General features: G+C 35.5%; 4 protein-coding genes across 4 annotated transcripts; 1 reads left to right on the forward strand and 3 right to left on the reverse strand.

The window, feature by feature from the left end:
• Positions 1 to 4,232: 4,232 nt before the first annotated feature.
• Positions 4,233 to 5,332, reverse strand: LOC147069549 (uncharacterized). The gene is made up of 2 exons (XM_085950834.1): positions 5,321 to 5,332; positions 4,233 to 4,787 (listed from the first exon to the last, which is right to left on the reverse strand). Exons 1-2 carry the CDS (start codon positions 5,330 to 5,332, stop codon positions 4,233 to 4,235), a joined length of 567 nt encoding a protein of 188 aa, XP_085806960.1.
• A 4,868-nt stretch (positions 5,333 to 10,200) lies between these two features.
• Positions 10,201 to 11,365, reverse strand: LOC147069550 (uncharacterized). The gene is made up of 2 exons (XM_085950836.1): positions 11,354 to 11,365; positions 10,201 to 10,755 (listed from the first exon to the last, which is right to left on the reverse strand). The coding sequence occupies exons 1-2, from the start codon at positions 11,363 to 11,365 to the stop codon at positions 10,201 to 10,203; spliced, it is 567 nt and encodes a 188-aa protein (XP_085806962.1).
• A 1,147-nt stretch (positions 11,366 to 12,512) lies between these two features.
• LOC147069551 (uncharacterized) lies at positions 12,513 to 16,526 on the forward strand. Its single transcript, XM_085950837.1, has 2 exons — positions 12,513 to 14,100; positions 16,510 to 16,526. Exons 1-2 carry the CDS (start codon positions 12,513 to 12,515, stop codon positions 16,524 to 16,526), a joined length of 1,605 nt encoding a protein of 534 aa, XP_085806963.1.
• A 1,047-nt stretch (positions 16,527 to 17,573) lies between these two features.
• On the reverse strand, positions 17,574 to 18,493 carry LOC147069552 (uncharacterized). The gene is made up of 2 exons (XM_085950838.1): positions 18,482 to 18,493; positions 17,574 to 18,119 (listed from the first exon to the last, which is right to left on the reverse strand). Exons 1-2 carry the CDS (start codon positions 18,491 to 18,493, stop codon positions 17,574 to 17,576), a joined length of 558 nt encoding a protein of 185 aa, XP_085806964.1.
• Between the last annotated feature and the right edge of the window lie 5,865 nt (positions 18,494 to 24,358).

Consider the following 24,358-nt stretch of genomic DNA (forward strand, 5'->3'; position numbering starts at 1 on the left):
GACAAATATCTAATACTAATCGGGATACTGACGTGTCTGGGCCAACGTAATACGTAATTAAAATAGTAATGTAAACTTACTATTTAACCTTGATAAATATTTAAACTATAACAATTAACATTTTAATGAACGCGGACTAGTGATTTTATTCGCCCACTTGCTCTCATATGCTTGTAATATCGTGTATTTTAGAGTTGCAGAGAGACGGAAGTATTACGATCTACCTATTTGAAAATACTTTTAAAAATGGTCATAAAATTAACCTACAATTTAAAAGAAACTGTATGTTATTTAATGTACTTCTCATTGCTGCCCATATTCAAATCCAGAAATGTCCACAGAAAAACTAAGACCCGGCTCTATAAAACCGTCATACGCACAGTCATTGCATACGGGTGCGAGTCATGGACGCTAAATGTAAAAGCAGCTGAAATGGTGAATTGCTTTGAGAGAAAGATCCTGAGGCGGATATACGGACCCATGAATGATGGTGGGGAGTGGAGAATTAGGTACAACATGGAACTATACCGCTTATACCAAGATTCAAAACTCTCCACCTTCATAAAACTCCAGAGGCTGGACTGGGCAGGCTATGTCCAGCGCATGCCTGAGTCACGGATACCAAAGAAGATCCTCGAAGGAAACCCAGGGGGAAAAGGCCATTGAAGTTAAAGTCCCTCCACCAAACCCGCCCCGTACCACCCTCGGTCTTAATCGAGAGTATCACGGGACCCGTCAATTGGTGATGTGAAGCATCTAAGAATTGGCCTGGGAGTGTCCTGGGAGAAGATGCCCAAGACTTAGATTGCTACGCTCAAAGTGAGCTCTGACTGAGTTTACTGAGTTTACTCTAATGCAAAGTGCCAGGGAAAGAAAAAGCACATGGAAATTACTAAAAAGAAAATGAACCTACTTGTTTTTTAAATTAAAGAACGAAGCTAATCATACAGGCAGCAAAATTTATGTGAAGAGATCTTCACGCCCGTAGTAAGACGCCGCAAATTTTTTGAAAGCAAGATAATTGGCCTTAGTAGCAACCAGGTCGGACGGGCCGTGGTTGGACCGACCTGAGCATTTCCTCCCGTTCGGAGCACATACTCAGACACTCCCATAGGATGTGGTTGGCATCCTGTATTTCCCCTCCGCATGGACATGTCGGACGGCTTGCAAGTCCAAGCTCGAAGAGCTTGCCAGCGAATCGACCATGACCAGTCACAAATTGACTGAAAAGGCCAGTGGGAAAGCCACGCACACGATGGGGTGACAACATTACAAAAGATGCCAACCAGCTGCTAAAAATCATGAACTGGAAAAGACGTGCGGAGGATCGTTCCGGCTGGAGGACGGCAGTGGAGGAGGCCAGGGCTCGAATTGAGCTGTAGCGCCATCAAAGAAGAAGAAGTTTATTATTTAATATTTATTTTTATCGACAAAATATTATTTAATAACTCTTCTCAAACGTTGTCGGTATGAAGATGTGTTTAAAATGATTTATAGATTTAAAGTACTGTATTGATAACAAAATTATACCAGGATCTCATCTATGTGTGAATAAATTACATATTATCATTTATCGCACCTTTTTCCAAAATGATATCACGACTCGTAGACTAATGTCTTTAATTGGAAGGTAACCTGAAGTCTAAAGGTTACTAAACCTATGGTTAAAATAGTAATATATAGAGACTAAGATTCTATGCATAGGAAGTATTGCTTGTAAATAAAAAAAAAAAAATAATGGCATACTGTTGACGCCTTGGTGACTTTTACGGTTATTTTAAATTTAAATTATATTAACTGAATTGCAAGAAGATTTATTTAAACTAATTGTAGTATTAATTGTTGTCGCTTTTACCTAAAAACAAACAAAGCTCAATAAATAAAAAAACCCAAAAATGTATCTATACCGTCGATGACATTGAGCTACTTTACAAGCTGTTCGTCGGCGAGTTAGCTAGTGCGATTGTGATGATGACACACAAAACTTTCCACTCGCTCAGAAGCCAACAAGCTAGCGCGTTGAAACCGTCATGCTTGGTACTATTTTGATAGGACGTATTGAGTAGTTAATTTTTTTACCGGGAGGTTGCCACTATTGCTGTAGTGCGCAGACGCAGATCGGCCCACACGCAAGCTTATAGCGTGTAAAGTAATCCGGCTTTCAACTTTTCTCGGTAGATTGTTTACAATCTATTTGTTAGCTAGTTCGGTGATGGCACTGGGCGAGTTTACAAGCAGATGGTAAATTTCCTGGCTTGTAGTTTATAAGGGAATGGGACAACTGGACGCCAGGACAATTGGACGCCGCACTGTCGTAGACACGTAAATAGAACGTAGATGATGAATTTTAATCAGTTTCTATCTACTACTTGGTAGTTTTAATTCATTTTCTCTTAACATAATGTTTTTTTGGTACTGTTCGGTTATCAGGAATACAGCGGAAAACACATTTTGAAAATACCCGATATACTGGATTATTTGTTAGTTTGGGTTAGTTTAGTTTTTAGTTAGTTAGGTTAGATTAGGTTGGGTTAGGTTAACCTAACAAATAATCCAATTTATCGGCTATTTTCAAAATGTGTTTTCCGCTGTATTCCTGATAACCGAACATTACCTTTTTTTATTGCCGATTGAGAATTACCATGCCTAGACTTTATATAAAAATAAAAACTCTTTTTTCGTTGGAACTTAAACACATGCACGATTAAATCATTATTTACATGTGCATATTTAAATTTTCAAGAACTAATAAATCATAATATAATAATTTAAATATAAATAGTAATATTAAAAATTTTTTAAAGTACGTATAAGTACTTTCGTATTTTCGAATTGCATAGCGTCCAGTTTTCCCGCCGCCAAATTGTCCTAGACCCGCTTATAAAGTAGCTCAATGTCATCGACGCATAAAAGATTATTATATGCAGGTACTTTAATCAATAGCCTTTTGGGGTTGATGAGGTGGAGGAGATAAAAGGTCGTTGTTGCTTGGATGAAAGATGACAGCATGAGGTTATAATCGCGGTTACGCATGTACTGGTCAGATCGATATGATCGACTGAGAGACTGGACTCAAGTGAAATGACGATTGACTACGTTAAGTGAAGGATTTGTGATGATAGTAGTGCGCTCAGTCGAGTGACGGACTCATGAATGGACAGACGGATGAATGAGTGAGGATTTATTGAGTGTTCTTTCTGTTTATACAAATGCAGTCCATATATTACAAGATACATTATCGCAATTAATATGCTCAAGTCGCTCCAACCAGCTATTGGGCCCATCGGGTCATCCGACTTGGTTGCCACAAAGGCCAATTATGTTGCTTTTCATAAATTTTTGGCATCTTACTACGGACGTGAAGATCTCTTCACATAATTTTTGCCGTCCATTTTACTAGCTTCGTTTATTGTTATACTTAAACTAAATTCATTTTCTTTTATGCAATTTCCGTGTGCCTTTCTCTCTCCGGCACTTTGCTTTAGAGTAACTCTTTAAACTCAATCAAAGCTCACTTAGAACGTGGTAACCTCAGTCTTGGGTATCTTCTCCCGGGACATTACCAGGCGTAAAAACTGTACAGATGCCTCACATCTTCGTAATGTGCCTCACTAAGCCCAAGTGTGGTGCAGGGCGGGTTGGTTTGGAGTGTCCTTCGTTTTTTTTATCGCAATTAACAAATCATAATATACCCTACTTATCTAGTTATGATTGAGAAAATGCAGACAAACGTCTTTGTTCTATAGTTTTGTTTTGACAACAAAACATACATATAAGTATTATAGAGTGTCATCCATATAATGCAGAAATTATTTTCTATCACATTCATAATTATAAAAATCATTATATATAATAAAGCATTATGGGTAAACAAGAATTTGCATAAGTTTTGTATTAAAAAAAACGGTTAAATTTTTGCGATTTATTTCAACTTGCTTTCATGTACATATTATAAACTTTCATATAAAACATATTATAATAATAATAAATATAACAGCTAATACATTCAGGTATGAATGAAATATAAGAAAAAGAAGAATATATGTACATGTAAATATATACTGAGCACATACATTAAAGAACAGAACCCAGTTATAAATAAAAACAGAAGACAAGAAAGCCACAAAAACAATACAATAAATAAGGAAAATATTTACAAATAACAAAACTTGTCAATATGAACATCTGTAGGTCGATGGAAAACCATGCTTTGGAAAATTCTAGGTAATTAATTACCATCCTCCGTGAGCGTGTCCATGTCCATGAGCATAAGCACCATGACCGGCATAAGCTCCATGGGCATAACCACCATGTCCAGCGTAAGCTCCATGACCACCATGGGAAGCGGCGGAGACAGCGGCGAAGTGAGCGGCTTTAGCGTGGGCAACTTCAGGGGTATCTACGACATTACCGTCATGACCAAGAGGAGCGGCACCATGGGCATAATGTCCACCATGACTGTAAGCTCCACCATGACCATAAGCTCCACCATGAGCGTAAGCGCCTCCGTAGTGTCCAGCATATCCGGCATCATGACCCCAGTTTCCATGATCTTGAGATTCGGCCAGACCTTCTCCCTTCCATTGACCATCATCATTGTGTCCGTGGCTGTAGACGCCTCCGTAGTGTCCTCCGTCATGTCCTCCATAGTTTCCACCATCATGTCCATTATCCCAGTGACCATGGTCTTGGGACTCGGCGAGTCCTTCTCCCTTCCATTGACCATCTTCATGTCCTCCCCAGTGTGCTGACGCGCAAGCGGCCAAGCACAGGAATGCGGCGACGTACTGGAAATATATATAAAAAAATTAACTACATTCGAGCGACAAATATGTCGGCTTATAATGTCGTGGATCCCAGGTTTGAATCCTGGGTCTAATAAATACATGATATGGATCTAATAGGTTGAGCAAGTGCACGCTGTGGAGGCCCACATTATGGTCAAAGGTTTAAAAATAAATCTATATTCTCACAACAATATTAATATAACCAGAAACCATATTGTATGAAAAGACAATTCTTTATGCATTAAAATATCCGGGTTATCGGTAATATCAAATGTTAGATTTACGCCATATCATTTATTAAAACATATTTTTTCACACTTTTTAATATTTTATAGAAAAAGTATTGAAAAACAAATAACAGATCTTGTCAATTGAACTACGCTAGCCTTGAATAATAACTTCACTTGTTACGGCATTGATAACCGGCGATAACAAAAAACAATGTCTACACTTTTTAGAAAGTTTATATTTCAAATTCAATTATTCAAAACTGCTGCTATTAATAACAATATATTAATTAAATTTTCACACACCATGGAGTTCATTTTGACGTAGTGTTGATTGAGCCTTTTCGAGCGAAAACTGCTTATGATCAGAGGTAGAATGGCACAGGCTTTATATTCAAAATAATTCACCCCAATCTAAAACTGCAGCTTAGTAGAGGGGGTTCAATACCATTTGATTGCACCGGTGAGTAGTGATTTCCTTATTAATAACCACAGCTTACAATAATAGCAACACAATATTTCAATATCATTCAACATACACCTGACCTTTTATAAATACATAAATGTATATTATATTAATTTACTAAGATATTCTATGTTATTTATACTTCATTGTATATGTTACGCCGAATGTGCGAAATTGACTATTACATGAAATGGGCAAAATTTTGCCTAATTCATGTAATAGTCAAGCCCGTTGTCTTATTTATAAATTAGGTAAATCATCTGCCGAGTGCGTGAATTCGCCAGGGTATGGGATTCTTAAACTGTCAACGTGACAGTAGAAAAAGTAAATTTAATACGGATGGTTTTATTAGTTATAATTGGACATAATATAATATTATTATTATTAGGTTAGGTTTTGTAATTATGAATTCAACTGAATGTCTATTTTGAGGTTAGCTAACAAGTGTCAACAAACTATCAAATCATACTATCACAAACAAACAATCGACCATTGCATAATGAAATGTCATTTCATATTGATTTCCATAGTAACGCACGTATATATTATTTAATAATTTAGTTGCTAGGACCCTCTAGCAACCAATAATGGTATCGAAATAACTTTTCATACAAAACGGAATTAACTGAAAATGAATTCAATTCTACTTAAAGATGGCTAAAAGTATTAAAAATGCATTGGCATCGTGTTCTGATATATTCTAAAAGTTTCAAATGTCTAGCTAGTCGGGAAGTTAGTTAAAAATCGATTGCAAGATTTGTACCGGACAAATAAGAATATGACCTAAGAAAAACGTTGTAAAAAATCAGCTATTTGGGATTTCGTCTATCGTTTCATGGATTGGGGATTTTGACCATTCCATTATTATATGAATACAATAAAGTAAACGTAAAATGACTTCGTCACGTCATCTAGACTTCAGGATAACTTTACGATATTCTTCAAATGGTTTAAAATTAAAAGTATTTACTTAATTATAAGTAAGTTGTAATTCTGAATTCAATTGAATGTCTATTTTGAGGTTAGCTAACAACTGTCAACAAACTATCAAATCATACTATCACAAACAAACAATCGACCATTGCACGATTGATACCCAAGCACGAATCAAATCGCGAAAATTCCTTTTAATAAAATTCTTCCGTTATCATATTATAGTTCTAGATTTTTTTTGGGCATAGTGAATGGATATGAACATCATTGTAGTTTTTGATTGATATATTTTTATATATTCAATGATATTTGTTTACACATTTGGTTAGTTTGATTAGTTGCAAAAAACACCACCGTAGCGCTACTATCTAATTTGCCCAATGCATGAACTAGGCAGAAAAATTACTGCCGAAATCACGCACTTTGCAGATATTTTGCCTAATTCAAGAATAAAGCAACAGGCTTGCATTTTTCATAATTTAGGCAAAATTTTGCCCATTTCATGTAATAGTCAATTTCGCACATTCGGCGTAACATATTATATACGCGTTTATTATTAAAAAATATAATAAGTGTCCCAAACAAATTAAATCAAAAAGTGTTAACGTTGAATACACCACAAGGTAATAAATCAATACAATAATATATAAAATTTGAGCTTGTTGGTAATACATACAATTTAATTATCCGACATTTCGTCGTCTCAATGAAGAACTTTTATTATGTCATAGAAAATATGAGAGCTTTTTGAAAAACACATATTAACGTTATGTCTGCCATTGTGTGTCTGTCACTGAGTGCTGAGGTCAAACCAGTATCTAAGATTCTTCAGCTAGGATGTTTTTCTTCTTTCAAGACATTGCCTAGCAGAATTCTTTACTAATTGGAAGCGAAAGCCATTATCTGTCGGGATTTTGTATGATATGATGAAAGTACGCCATATTATGAATATTTATATATTAGATAAATATTTCATTCAGAAATAAAGTAAACATGACTTGTTTTCTTTGTTATTAATTTTGTGATTTGGTTCGAAATCCTGAAAGACGAAAGCAAAAACCTTAAATCGCCGCAATCCTAAATAAAAATATATTTAAAGCCGATATCCATGTCAACATCCGAATGAAATTAAGCTGAAATCTTTGGTAATGTATTTATACTTTTATTTAAGACTTTTTACCATGTAAATACTTAAAATTTGATTTTTTGAGATCTCGGGATTTTAGTATTCAGGGTTTCGGCCATCAGAATTTCAGCTATTGAAAATTTCGGGAATTCAGAATTTTAATCATTCGGGATTTCACTCATTCGAGATTTCAGCCAAAAGGATTTTGGTTTTAAGGGCGGACGTGCTCAGCGTGGGTACCTAACCGATTTTTTTATTTATACGGTAGGTACATGTTCAAACACGCGCGTTAACATCATTTTACTCCCTACTTCAATTATAGTTTGTCAATTTATGGCTACGGCCGCATGTTGTAGCTTAACCACTGGGGAATGCCAAAAGAAATGGCGTATTTCAAAAAAACACTACCTTATTCTTAGGTCAATAATTATTATAAAACAATCATTATTCGTAGGATGTTTATCACAATTGAATGGTCAAAAACGTAGCTTATAATTAGTATCTTTAGAATTATCTTCAAATGTGTTAATCTTGCCCATTTTTTGAATAATAAAATGCCCAATTCTTGTCAAATTTGGGATCACAGAGATTATTAATATAATTTTTTATCGTAAATATTTCACTATAATATTGTCGATATAAATTATACTGATGGTTATATAAATGCGTTTAAAAATTAATAAACGTAAAAAATCTTAACACCACTGCACATTTATGTACGGAAATATGACAATATTCTAAAACATTAGAGCGAGAGGTTTAAAAGAATACTATTTTATGTATTAAAAATACTTTATGCAGTCATCAAATGTTTAAAATAAATATAACGGATAATAAGGCTTCAAAATTTTATAAATAGATTATCTACAACGTTTAAGGTATGTCTAGGATCATGCTTTGAAAATAGAACAAAAGCTCAATTTTGACCTACGCTGAGCATGTCCCCCTTTAAGGATTTAAGTTATCAGGGTAGGTATTGGTATTCTTAATTTGAGTCAGAGAAATTTTGCCATCTGGATGTTGGTCGTCAAAGTTATAGCCAATCAGAATAAAATTGTGGATTTCAGAACTTTGGTCAGTCGGATTTTTAAAATTTGGGATTTAAGGCTCCCGAATTTAAAGCTTAAATAATTACAAGATAAAAAGAACTTTTTATATACAACGTTTTTAAATTTTCTGTTGAATCATATAAACTTGACTTGATTAGCTTAAACGATCAAAAAAAATTGTACTTGATAGAAATACTGAATAATGAAATGTCATTTCATATTGATTTCCATAGTAACACACGTATATATTATTAAATAATTTAGTTGCTATGATCCCCGAGCAACCAATAATGGTATCGATATAACTTTTCATACAAAACTGAATTAACTGAAAATTAATTCAAATCTACTGAAAGATAAAAGTATTTTAAAAAATGCATTGGCATCGTGTTCTGATATATTCTAAAAGTTTCAAATGTCTAGCTAATCGGGAAGTTAGTTAAAAATCGATTGTAAGATTTGTACCGGAAAAATAAGAATACGACTTAAGAAAAACGTTGTAAAAAATCAGTTATTTGGGATTTCGGCTATCGTTTCATGAAATGGGGATTTCGACCATTCCATTATTATATGAATACAATAAAGTAAACGTAAAATGACTTCGTCGCGTCATCTAGACTTCATGATAACTTTACAATATTCTTCAAATGGTTGAAAATAAAAAGCATTTTGTTTTCAAATAAAGTCATCTACTGAATATGCTAAATTATAATACTGGATATTAGATTTTGTACGATTGAACGTGACAGAAATGTGTCTAGAGTCCAGCAAGTTTATATTTAAGCTTCAATTTTATAGTTACGTCATTTCATTGATCAATTTCATTTTAGATAATAAACTACCGCTAAAGGGAAGGCCTTTATGCCCTACTAAACAAAAATTAATGTAATGTATTTGCGACGAAATGTATAATCTGAACAATCCGAAGACGTGACGGCTTTCTCTCTTTATCATATGAACCCAACTCTGTTTTTACGAAAACTTACGATGTATTAAAAAAAGAAAATTGTTGCCTTCTGTTGACGTAATGCTTTGACTAATTATAAGGGTAGTTTTTTTAAATCTAAATTACGTTAAGTAACTGTATTTTTTTTGCACTTATATGTATTACTAACATAATTATCGCAGTGCAACCTTTAGTTAATATATTTCAGAACACGGCAATGAATTGCCAAGAAGATGTATATGGAGGTAATATAATTATTATTGCCTAATTTTTTTTTTCATTATATTTATAATATATAACAGAAATATCTTCATATTATATGAAGGTATTCTTCCACAAATTTATATCAGCAAATTCATAAATTATATTCAAAACACAGTTTAGTTTTTGCGATTTATTTCGACTTGCTTTTATATACATTTATGCAACATAATATTATTATATAATAAATAATACATTATTTTCAGGGCCAGAATTACATGTAATAAAAATGAAAAAATATATAAATTATACAAAAAAATATATACCAGTTATACATACAGAAGATGAAAAGTTGGAGAGTCAATTCAAAATAAGTTACAATATTAAAAAAAAATAACACTTGTCAATATGAACGTCTGTGTACGTCATTTTAAAACCGAGCTTTGGAAAGTTATAGGTAATTGATTACCATCCTCCGTGAGCGTGTCCATGTCCATGAGCATAAGCACCATGACCGGCATAAGCACCATGGGCATAACCACCATGTCCGGCGTAAGCTCCATGACCTCCATGGGAAGCGGCGGAGACGGCAGCGAAGTGAGCGGCTTTAGCGTGGGCGACTTCAGGGGTATCTACGACACGTCCATCATGACCAAGAGGAGCGGCACCATGGGCATAATGTCCACCATGACCATAAGCTCCACCATGACCGTAAGCTCCACCATGAGCGTAAGCGCCTCCGTAATGTCCAGCATATCCGGCGTCATGACCCAAGTTTCCATGGTCTTGAGATTCGGCCAGACCTTCTCCCTTCCATTGACCATCATCGTTGTGTCCATGGCTGTAAACTCCTCCGTAGTGTACTCCGTCATGTCCTCCGTAGTTTCCACCATCATGTCCATTATCCCAGTGACCATGGTCTTGGGACTCGGCGAGTCCTTCTCCTTTCCACTGACCATCTTCATGTCCTCCCCAGTGTGCTGACGCGCAAGCGGCCAAGCACAGGAATGCGGCGACGTACTGGAAATATTAAACAATATAATTTAAAAACTCTACTACATTTAAACGAATAATAAACGCCCACGATGGCCGAGCGACTAACGTGTTGGCTTATAAATGTCGTAGGTCCCAAGTTCGAATCCTGGGTTAATACACGTATTGTTTTTCAATCTATGTTTGGAGTCAGAGTATATGTTGAGCAAGTGCATGCTGTAGAGGCCCACATTATGGTCAAATGGTTAAAAAATCTATATAATATATATATATATATCTATATGACCAAATACCATATTATTGTGTGAAGAGACAATGCTTTTTGCATTGAAATATTAGAGTTACCCGTAATATCAATAATGTTAGATTTACACCATATCATTTATTAAAACATATTTTTTCACGTTTTTTAATATTTTTATAGAAAAAGTATTGAAAAAAAAAATTAAAGATCTTGTCAATTGAACTACGATAGCCTTGAATAATAACTTCACTTGTTGTGGCATTGCTGACCAGCGATAACAAAAAAAAAGTCTACACTTTTTAGAAAGTTTGTATTTCAAAATCAATTATTGATAACTGCTGCTATTAATAATAATACATTATTAATTAAAATTTCACACACCATGGAGTTCATTTTGACGTAGTGTTGATTGAGCCTTTTCGAGCGAAAACTGCTTATGATCAGAGGTAGAATGGCACAGGCTTTATATTCAAAATAATTCACCCCAATCTAAAACTGCAGCTTAGTAGAGGGGGTTCAATACCATTTGATTGCACCGGTGAGTAGTGATTTCCTTATTAATAACCACAGCTTACAATCATAACAACACAATATTTCAATATCATTCAACATACACCTGACCTTTTATAAATACATAAATGTATATTATATTAATTTACTAAGATATTCTATGTTATTTATACTTCATTGTATATACTTTCTACGTTTTACGTTTATTACTAAAAAATATAATTTGTCCTAAACAAATTAAAACAAAAAGTATTAACGGTGAATACACCACAAAGTAATAAATCAATACAATAATATATGTAAAATGTGAGCTTGTTGGTAATCCATACAATTTAATTATCCGGCCTTACGTCACTCAATGAAGAACTTTTATTCTGTCATGAAAAATGTGAGAGCTTTTTGAAAAACACATATTAACGTTTTGTCTGTCACTGAGTGCTGAGGTCAAACCAGTATCTAAGATTCTTCAGCTAGGATGTTTTTCTTCTTTCAGGACCTTTTCTAGCAGAATTCTTTTCTAATTAAAAGCGGAAGGTATTATCTCTCGGGATTTTGTATGATATGATGAAAGTACACCATATTATGTATATCTATATATTAGATAAATATTTCTTTCAGAAATAAAGTAAACATGGCTTTTTTTTGTTATTAATTTTGTGATTTGGTTCAAAATTATGAAAGACGAAAACAAAAATCTTAATTGGCCGCAATCCAGGGCTCGAAATGGCCCGGAGCACACCAGAGCGCCGTTCCGGTTCATAAAATTCCCAATTTATCGCTCGGTCTCGTGGAAATATTAATTTAACCGTATAAGCTAGATATGCTATATAATAAACATTCTAAGACACTCGTCTATATAAAATACACATTGAATTAGATAACTATATTAATATTTTCGTAAAATTATCGGGCGGTCCGGTTCGTAAAAAAATCCATTTCGAGCGCTGCCGCAATCCCTATTGGCCAATATCTCTAAAGTCGATATCCTTAATGCCAAAATCCGAATGAAAATAAGTTGAAATCTTTGATAATGTATTTGAAGATATTTTACCATGTAGATACTTATGCCCCTGGAAAGGCCGAGCATCTAACAGAAATACTTTCTCAATACAAGTTAGATGTTCTCGGGATCAGTGAGTGTCGACTCACTGGCATTGGTGAGAAGTTTATTCGTGGGTTTCGTCTACTGTACTCCGGACAAGCCACATTGCGACGTAGTGGAGTCGGATTGCTGATGTCCAAGGAAGCTTGCAAGTGCCTCACCAGCTGGGAACCTATCTCCGAACGTCTACTCCGTGCTACTTTCAAGACCAAGTCGGGCTCCATCACTTTTCTGCAGTGCTATGCTCCCACAGAAGCTGCTAGCGATGCAGATAAGGATACATTCTACGAAAGTTTGGCGGAAGCCGCTGGAAATATCCCCAGCTGTGATCATGCAGTTATCCTTGGTGATCTAAATGCCAAAGTAGGATCTGACCCCTTGCGTGGACCCTTTGTGCTGGGAAAACATGGTCTTGGCCAAATGAATGATAATGGTTCCCGTCTGGTAGATTTTGCCTCAATGAATGGTCTTGTGATTGGTGGTAGTCTTTTCCCACATAAGACCATCCACAAATATACATGGACATCGCCAGACGGTAATACAAGAAACCAGATCAACCACATTTTGGTCAAAGCGAAATACCGGCATGAACTGCTAGACGTGTGGACATATAGAGGTGCAGACATCCACAGAGACCATGAACTCTTGGTCGGGAAATCCCGTATAGACCTCAAACGAGTCCCAAAACCCAAAAGGACGGTCAGACTTGATGTGGAAAAACTGAAAAGTACCCGTGTGCGTGCAACCTATAAGCTGGAGCTGCAGAAGCGCTTATATGATGCTCGAACTCTCACGGCTTCCATCGACTCGGATCCCTTGGAAGGAAAATGGATATTATTCCGGGATGCTATAATGAGCTCTTCAACTACTGCTTTAGGAGAGCGGCATACGCACAGGCTGGCCTGGATGTCACCTCATACATGGGAGATGATTGAGAAGAGGAAGCTCCTGAAAGAATTGCGAGACAATGGTACATACGACCTACAGCGCAGCGCGGAATACCAGACAATGGACCGCGTGGTAAAGCGTTCTGCCCGCCGCGATAAGCGCCGACGCCTGAATGACCTCATTCGAGATGCGGAATCTGCTGCCTGCAAGAATAATTCAAGTGCTCTCTTCCGCATCACCAGAGCAATTTGCGGTAGGAAACGTCCAGTGGTCACTGCATTACGCAACTCTGACGGAGTGACAGTCACTGAACCTGCAAAGTTCCAGGAGCTATGGCGCCAACATTTCAGTGATGTCCTGAATCGCTCACCTCCATTGCATCCCTTCGATATTCCGTCGGAGATCACCGCCCTCGGAATCACTACTGCATCGGGATTCTGCAAAGATCCTCCAACAACTGCTGAAGTTAAAGAGATTGTCAAAAGACTGAAGCGCAGGAAAGCTCCTGGAGATGATGGCATCCATGCAGAATTTCTGCTCTGCGGACTAAGCGCTGTATTGCCGTCCTTGTGTGACCTTCTGCGCGAGGTGTGGGAAAGGGAGCAGTGCCCCAAAGCCTGGAGGGATGGTACCGTTGTTACTCTGCACAAAAAGGGTAACCCACAAGACTGTAATAATTACAGAGGAATCACTCTCCTCAGCGTTCCCGGGAAGGTGTTGGCGCAGATTCTCCTGTACAGGATTAGAAGTCCCATGCTGGATGTTTTTCGTGCGCAGCAGAGTGGATTTGTCCCGGGAAAGTCCTGCTCAGAGCATATTTCAACTCTCCGATGCCTCTTGCAACAGTACCAAGAGATGAATATACCTGTCGCCTGCTGCTTCGTGGACTATGAAGAGGCATTTGACAGTCCTCATCGTGAATCTCTATGGCAAATTCTGCTAGGCTATGGTGTCCCACGGAAACTGGTCGCCGTGATAAGTGCTCTCTACACCAATACAGAGTGTCGCATGAGAGCAGCCGGAACATCCTCTGACCTTTTTGAAATCACGTCAGGAGTCAAGCAAGGATGTGTACTTGCGCCCTTTCTTTTTATCATCATGATGGATTTCATAATGCGTAAGACGGTTTGCCCCGACAGTGGGATACGCCTACATCATGATGACACAAGCGATCTATGCGAAGAAAGACTGTGCGACTTGGAGTATGCAGACGACGCAGTCGTGTTTGACTCGACGATCGAAAGGTTGGAGGTGACCGTGAACAGGCTAGCCGCGAACTCGATGCGTGTGGGTCTTCATCTGAATGCCGCTAAGACCAAATCCATGTGCAGTGCTGCTTGCATTGACGCTGACACTCCTCTGCGGGTTTCTGGTCTGCCCGTCGAGCTGGTCTCCAGATTCAAATACTTGGGTGCCACGGTTGCCGATGATGGTGGTATTTCTAGTGAGCTTGGAATCCGCATGGGTGTGGCGGGCTCTGCGTTCAACCAACTTGAAGTCGCATGGAGGTCAAGGCTATATTCTGTGAGGACCAAATGTCGTTTGTTTAACGCGTGCGTGCTACCTGTGCTCCTGTATGGCTGTGAGACATGGCATCTTACTAAGCTTCAAGAGTCTCGGTTTTTGAGCTTTGAGAATCGATGTCTCCACAGAATCTTAGGGGTACATTGGTACTACCGCGTTACAAGCACCCGAGTTCGTGAGCAGACACAACAGCCTTTGGTGATTGAAGTTATCACAAAGAGACGAATTACGTGGCTGGGACATGTATTCCGGATGCCGCCAAAGAGTGCGGCACTTCGTACCCTTGTGGCACAGCCTCAAGGGTTCCGTTGCCGTGGCCGGCTCTCCCTCACCCTGCAGCGATGCTACAAAAGTGACCTACGTGCTGCAGGTCTGACATGGCGGGAGGCACAGGAGTTGGCGATGGACCGAGGGAAGTAGCGCCAACTTGTGATTGCCCTTTGCTCCAATGTTGGGACGTGACAGGGTGAAAGAAGAAGAAGAAGATACCTACTTCAAATCTTATTTTTCGTGATTTCGGTATTTTGGTATTCAGGGTTTCGGCCAACAGAATTGCGTCTATTTAAAGCTCAATTTAGAATTTTAATCATTCAAGATTTCAGCCGAAGCGATTTTGGTTTTCAGGATTTAAGTAATCAGGATATCGGCACAGAACTATGTACTGAACTGAACTGTGGGTAATTCTAATTTTTTGAATTTGGAATTTAGGGCTCCGGAATTTTGGAATTTAACGTTGAAAAAGGTACGAAACTTTTCGACTATTTGGGATTTCGACTTTCAGAGTTTTATAAAATGGGGGTTTCGGTCATTCAAAACTTTATAAATTCGGGATTTCAATCATCGGGGTTTCGGGAATTAGGAATTTTGGCCATTCCGAATTTTGGCCATTAGGATTCTAGCATTTAACATTTTGGCATTCGAAATTCCACCTATCGGAATTTCGGCCATTCAGGATTTTGACCATTTGGAATTTTGGCATTCTACATCTGGCCTTCGGGATTTAAGCAAATCAGGATTTTATCATTATTCATTTCGGCACAGCGATATATAATCCAAAACCCACCGGAAAAAATGTGAAACTATTTTATATTGGTCTGGTTATGCTTTGATATTAAATAAATTTTATTTGTTTTTTTATTATCGTTTTACAACTAAATACCGCACATAATGTGAAAGATTATCTAAGCGTAGTACCTATTTAAAGTTAATTTTTTTAATAATTTAAGTGTATATTTATTACGTAAAGTAAAGATAAAATCACACCATATAGACTTCAGGATAACTTAAAAATATTCTTCAACTAAACATTATGGTTTAAAATAAGAAATATTCAACAAGTTCTCAAAATAAGTCATTTACTGAATGTGTTAAATTATGATAGAAAGTAATTACAACCGTTCTGCCACACATACGAAGGAATGTATAAATAATTGACGTTATTTTCTCATTTTTGTCTATAATTAATCTCTGTCTAAAGTATTGTTATCTGACAAGTATTTGTGCACTGTTTTAGGATTCATGGGAGGGTGAATTAGCATTACTGCCAAGCCGGGATACCGTAACTTCATACTATTATATTGGATATTAAATTAAATATGATTTAACTTGACGTTAATGCCTCTAGATTCTACCAAGTTTATTTAAAACTCCAATAATTGTTTACGCCATTTTATTGATAAATTTCATTTTAGATAATACACTCTCGCTAAAGGGAAGGCACCCGTTTATCCCATATTAGACAATTTAAGTTTTAAACAGTAAGTTATGTATTTGCGATGAAATGTGTGTCCTAACCATCCAAAGACGTGACGGCTTTCTCTTTTTATCATATGAAGCCACCTCTGTCACTACGAAAACCTACGATGTATTAAAAAAAGAAAATTGTTGCCTCTGTTGACGTAATGCTTTGACTCATTATAACGGTGTTTTTTTAATCTAAATTATATTAATTAAATATATTTTATTTAAATTCTAATGTATTTAAGTACCTTCGGTCGATAATATTAATATTATATTTTATTTACACTTATATTATATATGTATTACTAACTTAACTTTTATCTCAGTGCAACCTCTGGTCAATATATTTCAGAGCACAGAAATGAATCGCCAAGAAGATGTACCTATATGCAGGTAATTTAATTATTATTGCCAATTATTTTTTGTCATTATATTTATAACATATTACAGAAATATCTAAATAATAATATGTGAAGGTATTTTTTGACAAATTTGTGTAAGCATATATTATTATATTCACAAATTATATTCAAAACACAGTTTAATTTTTGCGATTTATTTCGACATGCTTTTCTATATATGTACACAACATAATATAATATCGTAAATAATACATTGTTTTCAGGGCCAGAAGTATATGTAAGAAAAATGAAAAAATATATAAATTATATAACAAAAAAACATAAACCAGTTATAGATACAGAAGATGAAAAGTTAGAGAGTCAATTCAAAATAAGTTACAATATTCAAAAAAAAAAAAAAAAAATAACACTTGTCAATATAAACGTCTGTGTATGTCATTTTAAACACGAGCTTTGGAAAGTTATAGGTAATTGATTACCATCCTCCGTGAGCGTGTCCATGTCCATGAACATAAGCACCATGACCGGCATAAGCTCCATGGGCATAACCACCGTGTCCGGCGTAAGCTCCATGACCTCCATGAGCTCCGTGGGAAGCGGCAGAGACGGCGGCGAAGTGAGCGGCTTTAGCGTGGGCGACTTCAGGGGTATCTACGACATTTCCATCATGACCAAGCGGAGCGGCACCATGGGCATAATGTCCACCATGACCGGAAGCTCCACCATGAGCATAAGCGCCTCCGTAGTGTCCAGCATATCCGGCATCACGGCCCCAGTTTCCATGATCTTGAGATTCGGCCAGACCTTCTCCCTTCCATTGACCATCATCGTTGTGTCCATGGCTGTAAACTCCTCCGTAGTGTCCTCCGTCATGTCCTCCGTAGTATCCACCATCATGTCCGTTATCCCAGTTACCATGGTCTTGAGACTCGGCGAGTCCTTCTCCCTTCCATTGACCATCTTCATGTCCTCCCCAGTGTGCTGACGCGCAAGCGGCCAAGCACAGGAATGCGGCGACGTACTGAAAAGATAACATTTACACTAAGTATATAATATTAAACAACGTAAAATTATACATTATTCTACTATAAAAATTTCTCTATGTCTACAGAATAATTTTATTGGAACCAAAAACCCAATAACATCAATAAAAGTAAATTTTCACATTGTTTATGGGAATATATTAAAAAACAACTAAAATATCTTCTCCATAAAACTACGATAGCCTTGAATAATAATTTAACCAAATATGATCACCACTTGGTATTGATATCCGGCGATCACAAAAAATATGTACACTTTTTTTTAAATATTTGGATTACAAATTCAATAAATGAAAAATGTTGCTATTGATATTAATATATTAATTAAAATTTCACACACCATTGAGTTCATTTTGACGTAGTGTTGATTGAGCCTTTTCGATCGAAAACTGCTTATGATCAAAAATAGAGTGACAGAGGCTTTATATTCAAAATAATTCACCCCAATCTAAAACTGCAGTTGAGTGGAAGGGGCTCAATATCATTTGATTGCACTTGTGAGTAGTGATTTCCTTATTCATCACACCTCACAATAATAACATTACAATGTTTTAATATCATACAACATACTCTTGTACATGTGTGAATACATATAATATATGTATTTACTTACCAATTCTGTAGCATTAATAATTTATTTGTTGTCTTTACTTACCGAAAATATTAAAATATTGGTCTTTAATAAATGAAGCCATATAGATAATACCCTAATCGTGTTTGGTAGATTGTATGTAAAACATTCGCATAAGCTACGTGGTAATAAAACAAATCAATTTACTATCATGTTATAATACAATATTATGAATACATTGGTATATTATTATGTAATATAATTTATATAATTTAAAATGTAATATTCTCTCATTCAAACGCAGAATAACTATAATATTATTTAATAATAAATAATTGTAAGTACATATTATCTTACTCAAATGCAAAATTAAAACAGTTATCTATGAAATTTAACAAAAAATATGTTATCTTTTGTTAAAAAGCAAGTGCAAGATGGCGGAGTGGAAGGAGTGGAAAAAAATGTAAAGAATTTGTCAAAAAAAGACATATATAGTAATATAAATTTTGAAAATTATATAGAACTGGCTGACCCGGCGAACTTCGTACCGCCTCAGAATCAATAATCTTAAGGGGGAGACGCATGCCAGCAGAGAACCTAGCGGAAATATACGAAGCTTGCAATTTGAGATTTTTTTTTGATAATTTACGATTTCAACTGTATTATTTAATAAATATGTATCCGAAAACATCAAAAAGATTTTTTATTTTTTTTTTAAACTTAAAGATAAACTTACAATTGTAAAAAAATGTAATACAATGTGAATTCGTTGCAGGGTCAAATCTTATTATTGCATTATATTTTATGGTCATAATTATCATTAAAATTTAGTTTATTAAGTTTTAGATTTTATGTGGTGTAGATTTTTGACTAATTCATCGTTTTAATATTTTTTATATATATTTTAAAAAACATCGATTTTTATAAAAATATAAATGTGTATAACTTGAAATCCTTTTTATTTATATCAAATTTCATTTTAGGCACGGTCACAATATTGAAGCTTGAGTTGATATAAATAAAAAGGATTTCAAGTTATACACATTTATATTTTTATAAAAATCGATGTTTTTTAAAATATATATAAAAAATATTAAAACGATGAATTAGTCAAAAATCTACACCACATAAAATCTAAAACTTAATAAACTAAATTTTAATGATAATTATGAGCATAAAATATAATGCAATAATAAGATTTGACCCTGCAACGAATTCACATTTTATTACATTTTTTTACAATTGTAAGTTTATCTTTAAGTTTAAAAAAAAATAAAAAATCTTATTAATGTTTTCGGATACATATTTATTAAATAATATAGTTGAAATTGTAAATTATCAAAAAAAAATCTCAAATTGCAAGCTTCGTATATTTCCGCTAGGTTCTCTGCTGGCATGCGTCTCCTCCTTAAGCTGAATTAAAATACTCAAAATGAATTAAGTTCAATAAATGTGCAAAAATCAAATCAAAATGATATAGATTACATAGTTTTGGTTGGTTCAGATTTCGAAGCATGATAACTACTAAGTCAATCTTCAGTTGTAAATTGTGCGGTGGCAAGCCAGGCAGATCCAATAAGTTTAAAAATTCAGTTGGATAGTTGGTTGCTTCGTCTTCGTTTATTACACAGTCGATAGATTTGAAGGAATGCATTGGACCAACGATTTGATTTTGAATTGTGAAGTTTAAGTGATCCACATCTTTGTTCTTTGCCGCAGAAATTGCTCGTTCACTCAACCAATTGTGATTTATGTGGTTAGCAATGACATTCGGGAACACTTTGTTGATGAGGTCGTCCTTCGCTGAGACGAAATTTCAAAAATTCAGCGGAAACGAAATCAATCCATTCGATTCATCGACAGGAACACGGCCGTTACCGATAGTCAGCAATTGCGTGGAGAAATTTTCGGCAGATGGATCGTTTAGCAATGCAACTCGCATGTTTGTCGTCAGCTGAAGTTTCTTCACATAGCGCCACAGAGTCTATGATTTGAGGCAAGCGTTCATTTCATCGGCAGCGGTCGATCTTGGAATGACTGGTAGTGTTTGGCGGAAATTGCCAGATAGTAGAATCATTGCGCCACCAAAACATCTTGAGTAATTGCGCAGATCTTTCATAGTTCGATTGAGTGCTGCCAATGCGCATTTGTGCGCTATTGTGCATTCATCCCAGGTGATGATTTTACTTGCTACCAAAACTTTGGCCATTGCTGAGTGTTTCGCAATACTGCTTGTCGGTGTTTCAGTCGTTTGAAGGTTTAACGGCAATTTCAACGCTGAATGAGCCGTTCGGCATCCTTATAACAACGTGGCCGCTATCCCAAAAGAAGCAACTGCTACAGAAATTTTGGATCTCGCACAAACAGTGGCCAAAATCAATGACATGAGAAATGTCTTCCCAGTTCCACCAGGCGCATCGAGGAAAAATAGCAAACTGCCGCACATGAGATAACACATGTCTTCGATCAAAAGCAAAGCCTGGTTATGTATCTCCTCATTCACTTCGAGATCGGGATTCTCTGAACTGACACGAATTTGATGTAAAATGTCATCTGACATGTCATCCTTGTACTTGTTCCACAGTTCAGGTGGATTTGATGGGAAGCATGTCGAAATAATGATAGCAAATAATGTGCGTATCTGACTTGGAGATGCAGAAACAATTGCTACAGCGATTTTCATGTCACAATGAATATCGTTTTCAAGCAAATTGAGCTGTTGACATGCAGCACAAAATGTTGGACACACTACACCATTGACAGTTCGAAGTGATTCAAATTATGTCGGCCCACAAACATTTACCATCAACAACCGCAAGTAGAAGCATTCGTCATTCTTCGGATGAACTGTGTAAATGCGACCAAGAGCATCATTAGAATGCACATCCGGATGATCAGGAACCGCATCGCCTTGCTTCCAACGTTGAAATTTCTTCGATGAAGCGTTCCAAGTGTAATAACGTGGCATCTCAGAGTAGAACAACGTTCGTGCAAACGGATCGCTTTGACAAATTGAAAAGAAACTGGTCAATGTTGTCGCTGGAGGTGTTACAGCACGTTGAGCAACATTCGATGCATTAAAATAAACTCGTTGACCATTCTCCAGATGCACCGCCAAATGTACAGCAGTGGAATGACGTTCATAATTGGGGAATGAGAAAATACACCAAATTGCTTCATTGCAGCTCACATATCGACAAACTTGATAGTGTGTGATTTCATCGTTGGTATTGGGAGTTTGAACGCCAAAAACTACAATATCGCTGCCTTTGGTGACATATTTGCAGATGTATTTGATGTACTTTACTGAATTGCAATACTCATATATTAGAGATGGCGGCGTATACGGATTTTTTGTGATTTTCTTACTTTTCCAATGCGCGAGAAAGCTTTTCGAGGCCGATACGAATAAAAAAAATTCATCGAAACCAGTCAATCAGTTCTATATCATCAATAGACATCATCAAAAAAGCCGTTTCATACGAAATGTATAAGAAAATTAATGTTCTTCATAATTTCTTTATCCGTGAATTTGTCTGATGTTTTAATAGTTATTTTGCTATTCAGGGCGGAGACAAATCCAACAAATTAAAGATCATAAAAATCGGTCTAGCCGTTTTTGAGTTATAAAATAAATGGTGTAATTACCCCAACTTTGTTTTATATAGATAGATAGATTAGATCTTCTGGCTTGCGGCAATGTAAATAACACTGGAAAATTAATCACACAATTCAAAATTACATAATAAAGCAATTATTGATACGCGCACATTCACAAATTTGATAACTTCACAAAGTGAACATTTTAGAAGGCAACTTATAGTTTGAAAATCACCATCAAAATCGCTATTTGTCTACAACAAAGTCTTTCGGTATTATCTGAGGCTGAACTGAATCAACTGTCAAAAACGCCATGTTCATACTTTCTTTTGTTTGTTTGTTTCTTGTTAATTGTTTCTGTCATGTATCAGAGATGGCGTTGTATACGGATTTCATTTTTTTGTGATTTTCTTTTATTTTCGAATGGCGAGGTTCATTGTTCAAAATGTATGAGAAAATGAATTTTCTTCATAATTTATTTTTTCAGTGATTTATCCAATGTTTTAATAGTTATTCTGCTATTCGGGGTGGAGACAAATCCAACAAATCAAAGATTATAAAAATCGGTCCAGCCGTTCTTGAGTTATAAATGGTGTAACTAACTCGACTTTGTTTTATATATATAGATTAGGAAAATTTATCATTGACTCAAATACCTACATTTACTTGCATGTTTATTTTCTTTCAAAAATAGATTTCTACTTGAATTCCAGACGGATTTTTAACCTGAAAAGCTAATGAATTAAAAGTATATTCTTTGTCAATTTGTAATAATATATTCATTTGTAGAATGGGCATGGTACATGTATTTAAAATCCTGTACCTCACCATATTTACTCCCAAAGGTAGTTGTTTCAGGAAGCTAGTCATGTATTATATTAAACGTGTAAAGGGTATTTTCCGATATATTATTTTTCTTTATAATTTTATGCTTCTAACATTCCAAATTCAAAATGCATTATTTTGATTTCTTCTCATATTATTCAAGATTTTAAAAAAAACATAAGAAGGTCGCAAATTCTGTCACTCGCACACTATCAGCTTATTTTATGGAAGATTAAAAATAACAAATGAATACCAATCCATCTTTCGTCACTTGCGTACAAACTACCTGTACAGACCTACAAACTTATCTGAATAATGGAATGGGGGAGACACTGTCGAAAACTATCCAATCAAGACTCGTAACTGGACAAAATCTGACATTCGAATGAAATTTTCAAAATGGCGTCCTTTGGTTGTTCGTAGTTCCATTTTTGGCCATTCTACAGATAAGTTTGTAGATCTGTATGTATATATCAGAAAGTGTAATTTTTAAACGTATTTTTGTGTATGTGCTACGTATTAATTCTAAAATCAATAAAAAATCAAATACACTTAATAAATATAGGTAATATGCAATTATGTATATAAAAATAATTAGACCTACCTGCGAGTATGTGATGGTATTATTGGTCCAACAGAATAACTTGGATGCCCTCAGTAATTTTTAAATATATTTTCTCAGTCCGACTTATGATACATTTTCATAATATTTTGGCCATCATAAACATTAAAATTGCCATATTATAACAAAAATACAATATTTAAAGTAGGAAAGGTTTTTTTTTATATTATTTTTTTCAATTTCAATTTCAATTTTAATTTATTTTACATATTGTGGACATTACAAATTATAAGTTTAAGACGTTCACAACATGACATTTAGAAACAAATAAATATTATTAAAAAAGTATTATGTAATATTGTAATAAAGTTATTCTATAGTATAAATGTGTAAATACAAAAACCATGTCGTTTATTTTTCGTACAATGTGATTGTTAGTAATTTTGAACCATCTTAAACACCCAGGCTTTGAGAAAATTACATAAATATATTGTGTCCTTACCGAGTCGAACACAGAGCTCCCGGATGGAAGACCAGCGCCTTACGCACTCCATCCGGAAAGCCGCCTAAGTGGGAAAATTTAATGTTTTTTATTTTACTTATTTATAAAGAAATAAGATATGCGTGGATATTATTGTACTTTTATTTAATATTCAAAC

Source organism: Rhyacophila brunnea, unplaced genomic scaffold (genome assembly GCF_057557595.1).
Source record: "Rhyacophila brunnea isolate RB1 unplaced genomic scaffold, BYU_Rbru_1.0 scaffold_23, whole genome shotgun sequence".
Lineage (NCBI taxonomy): Eukaryota > Metazoa > Arthropoda > Insecta > Trichoptera > Rhyacophilidae > Rhyacophila > Rhyacophila brunnea.

Bases quoted from the DNA above. Each gene is read 5' to 3' on its own strand.
- LOC147069551 (XM_085950837.1), top strand. From the start codon at position 12,513: ATGTATTTGAAGATATTTTACCATGTAGATACTTATGCCCCTGGAAAG.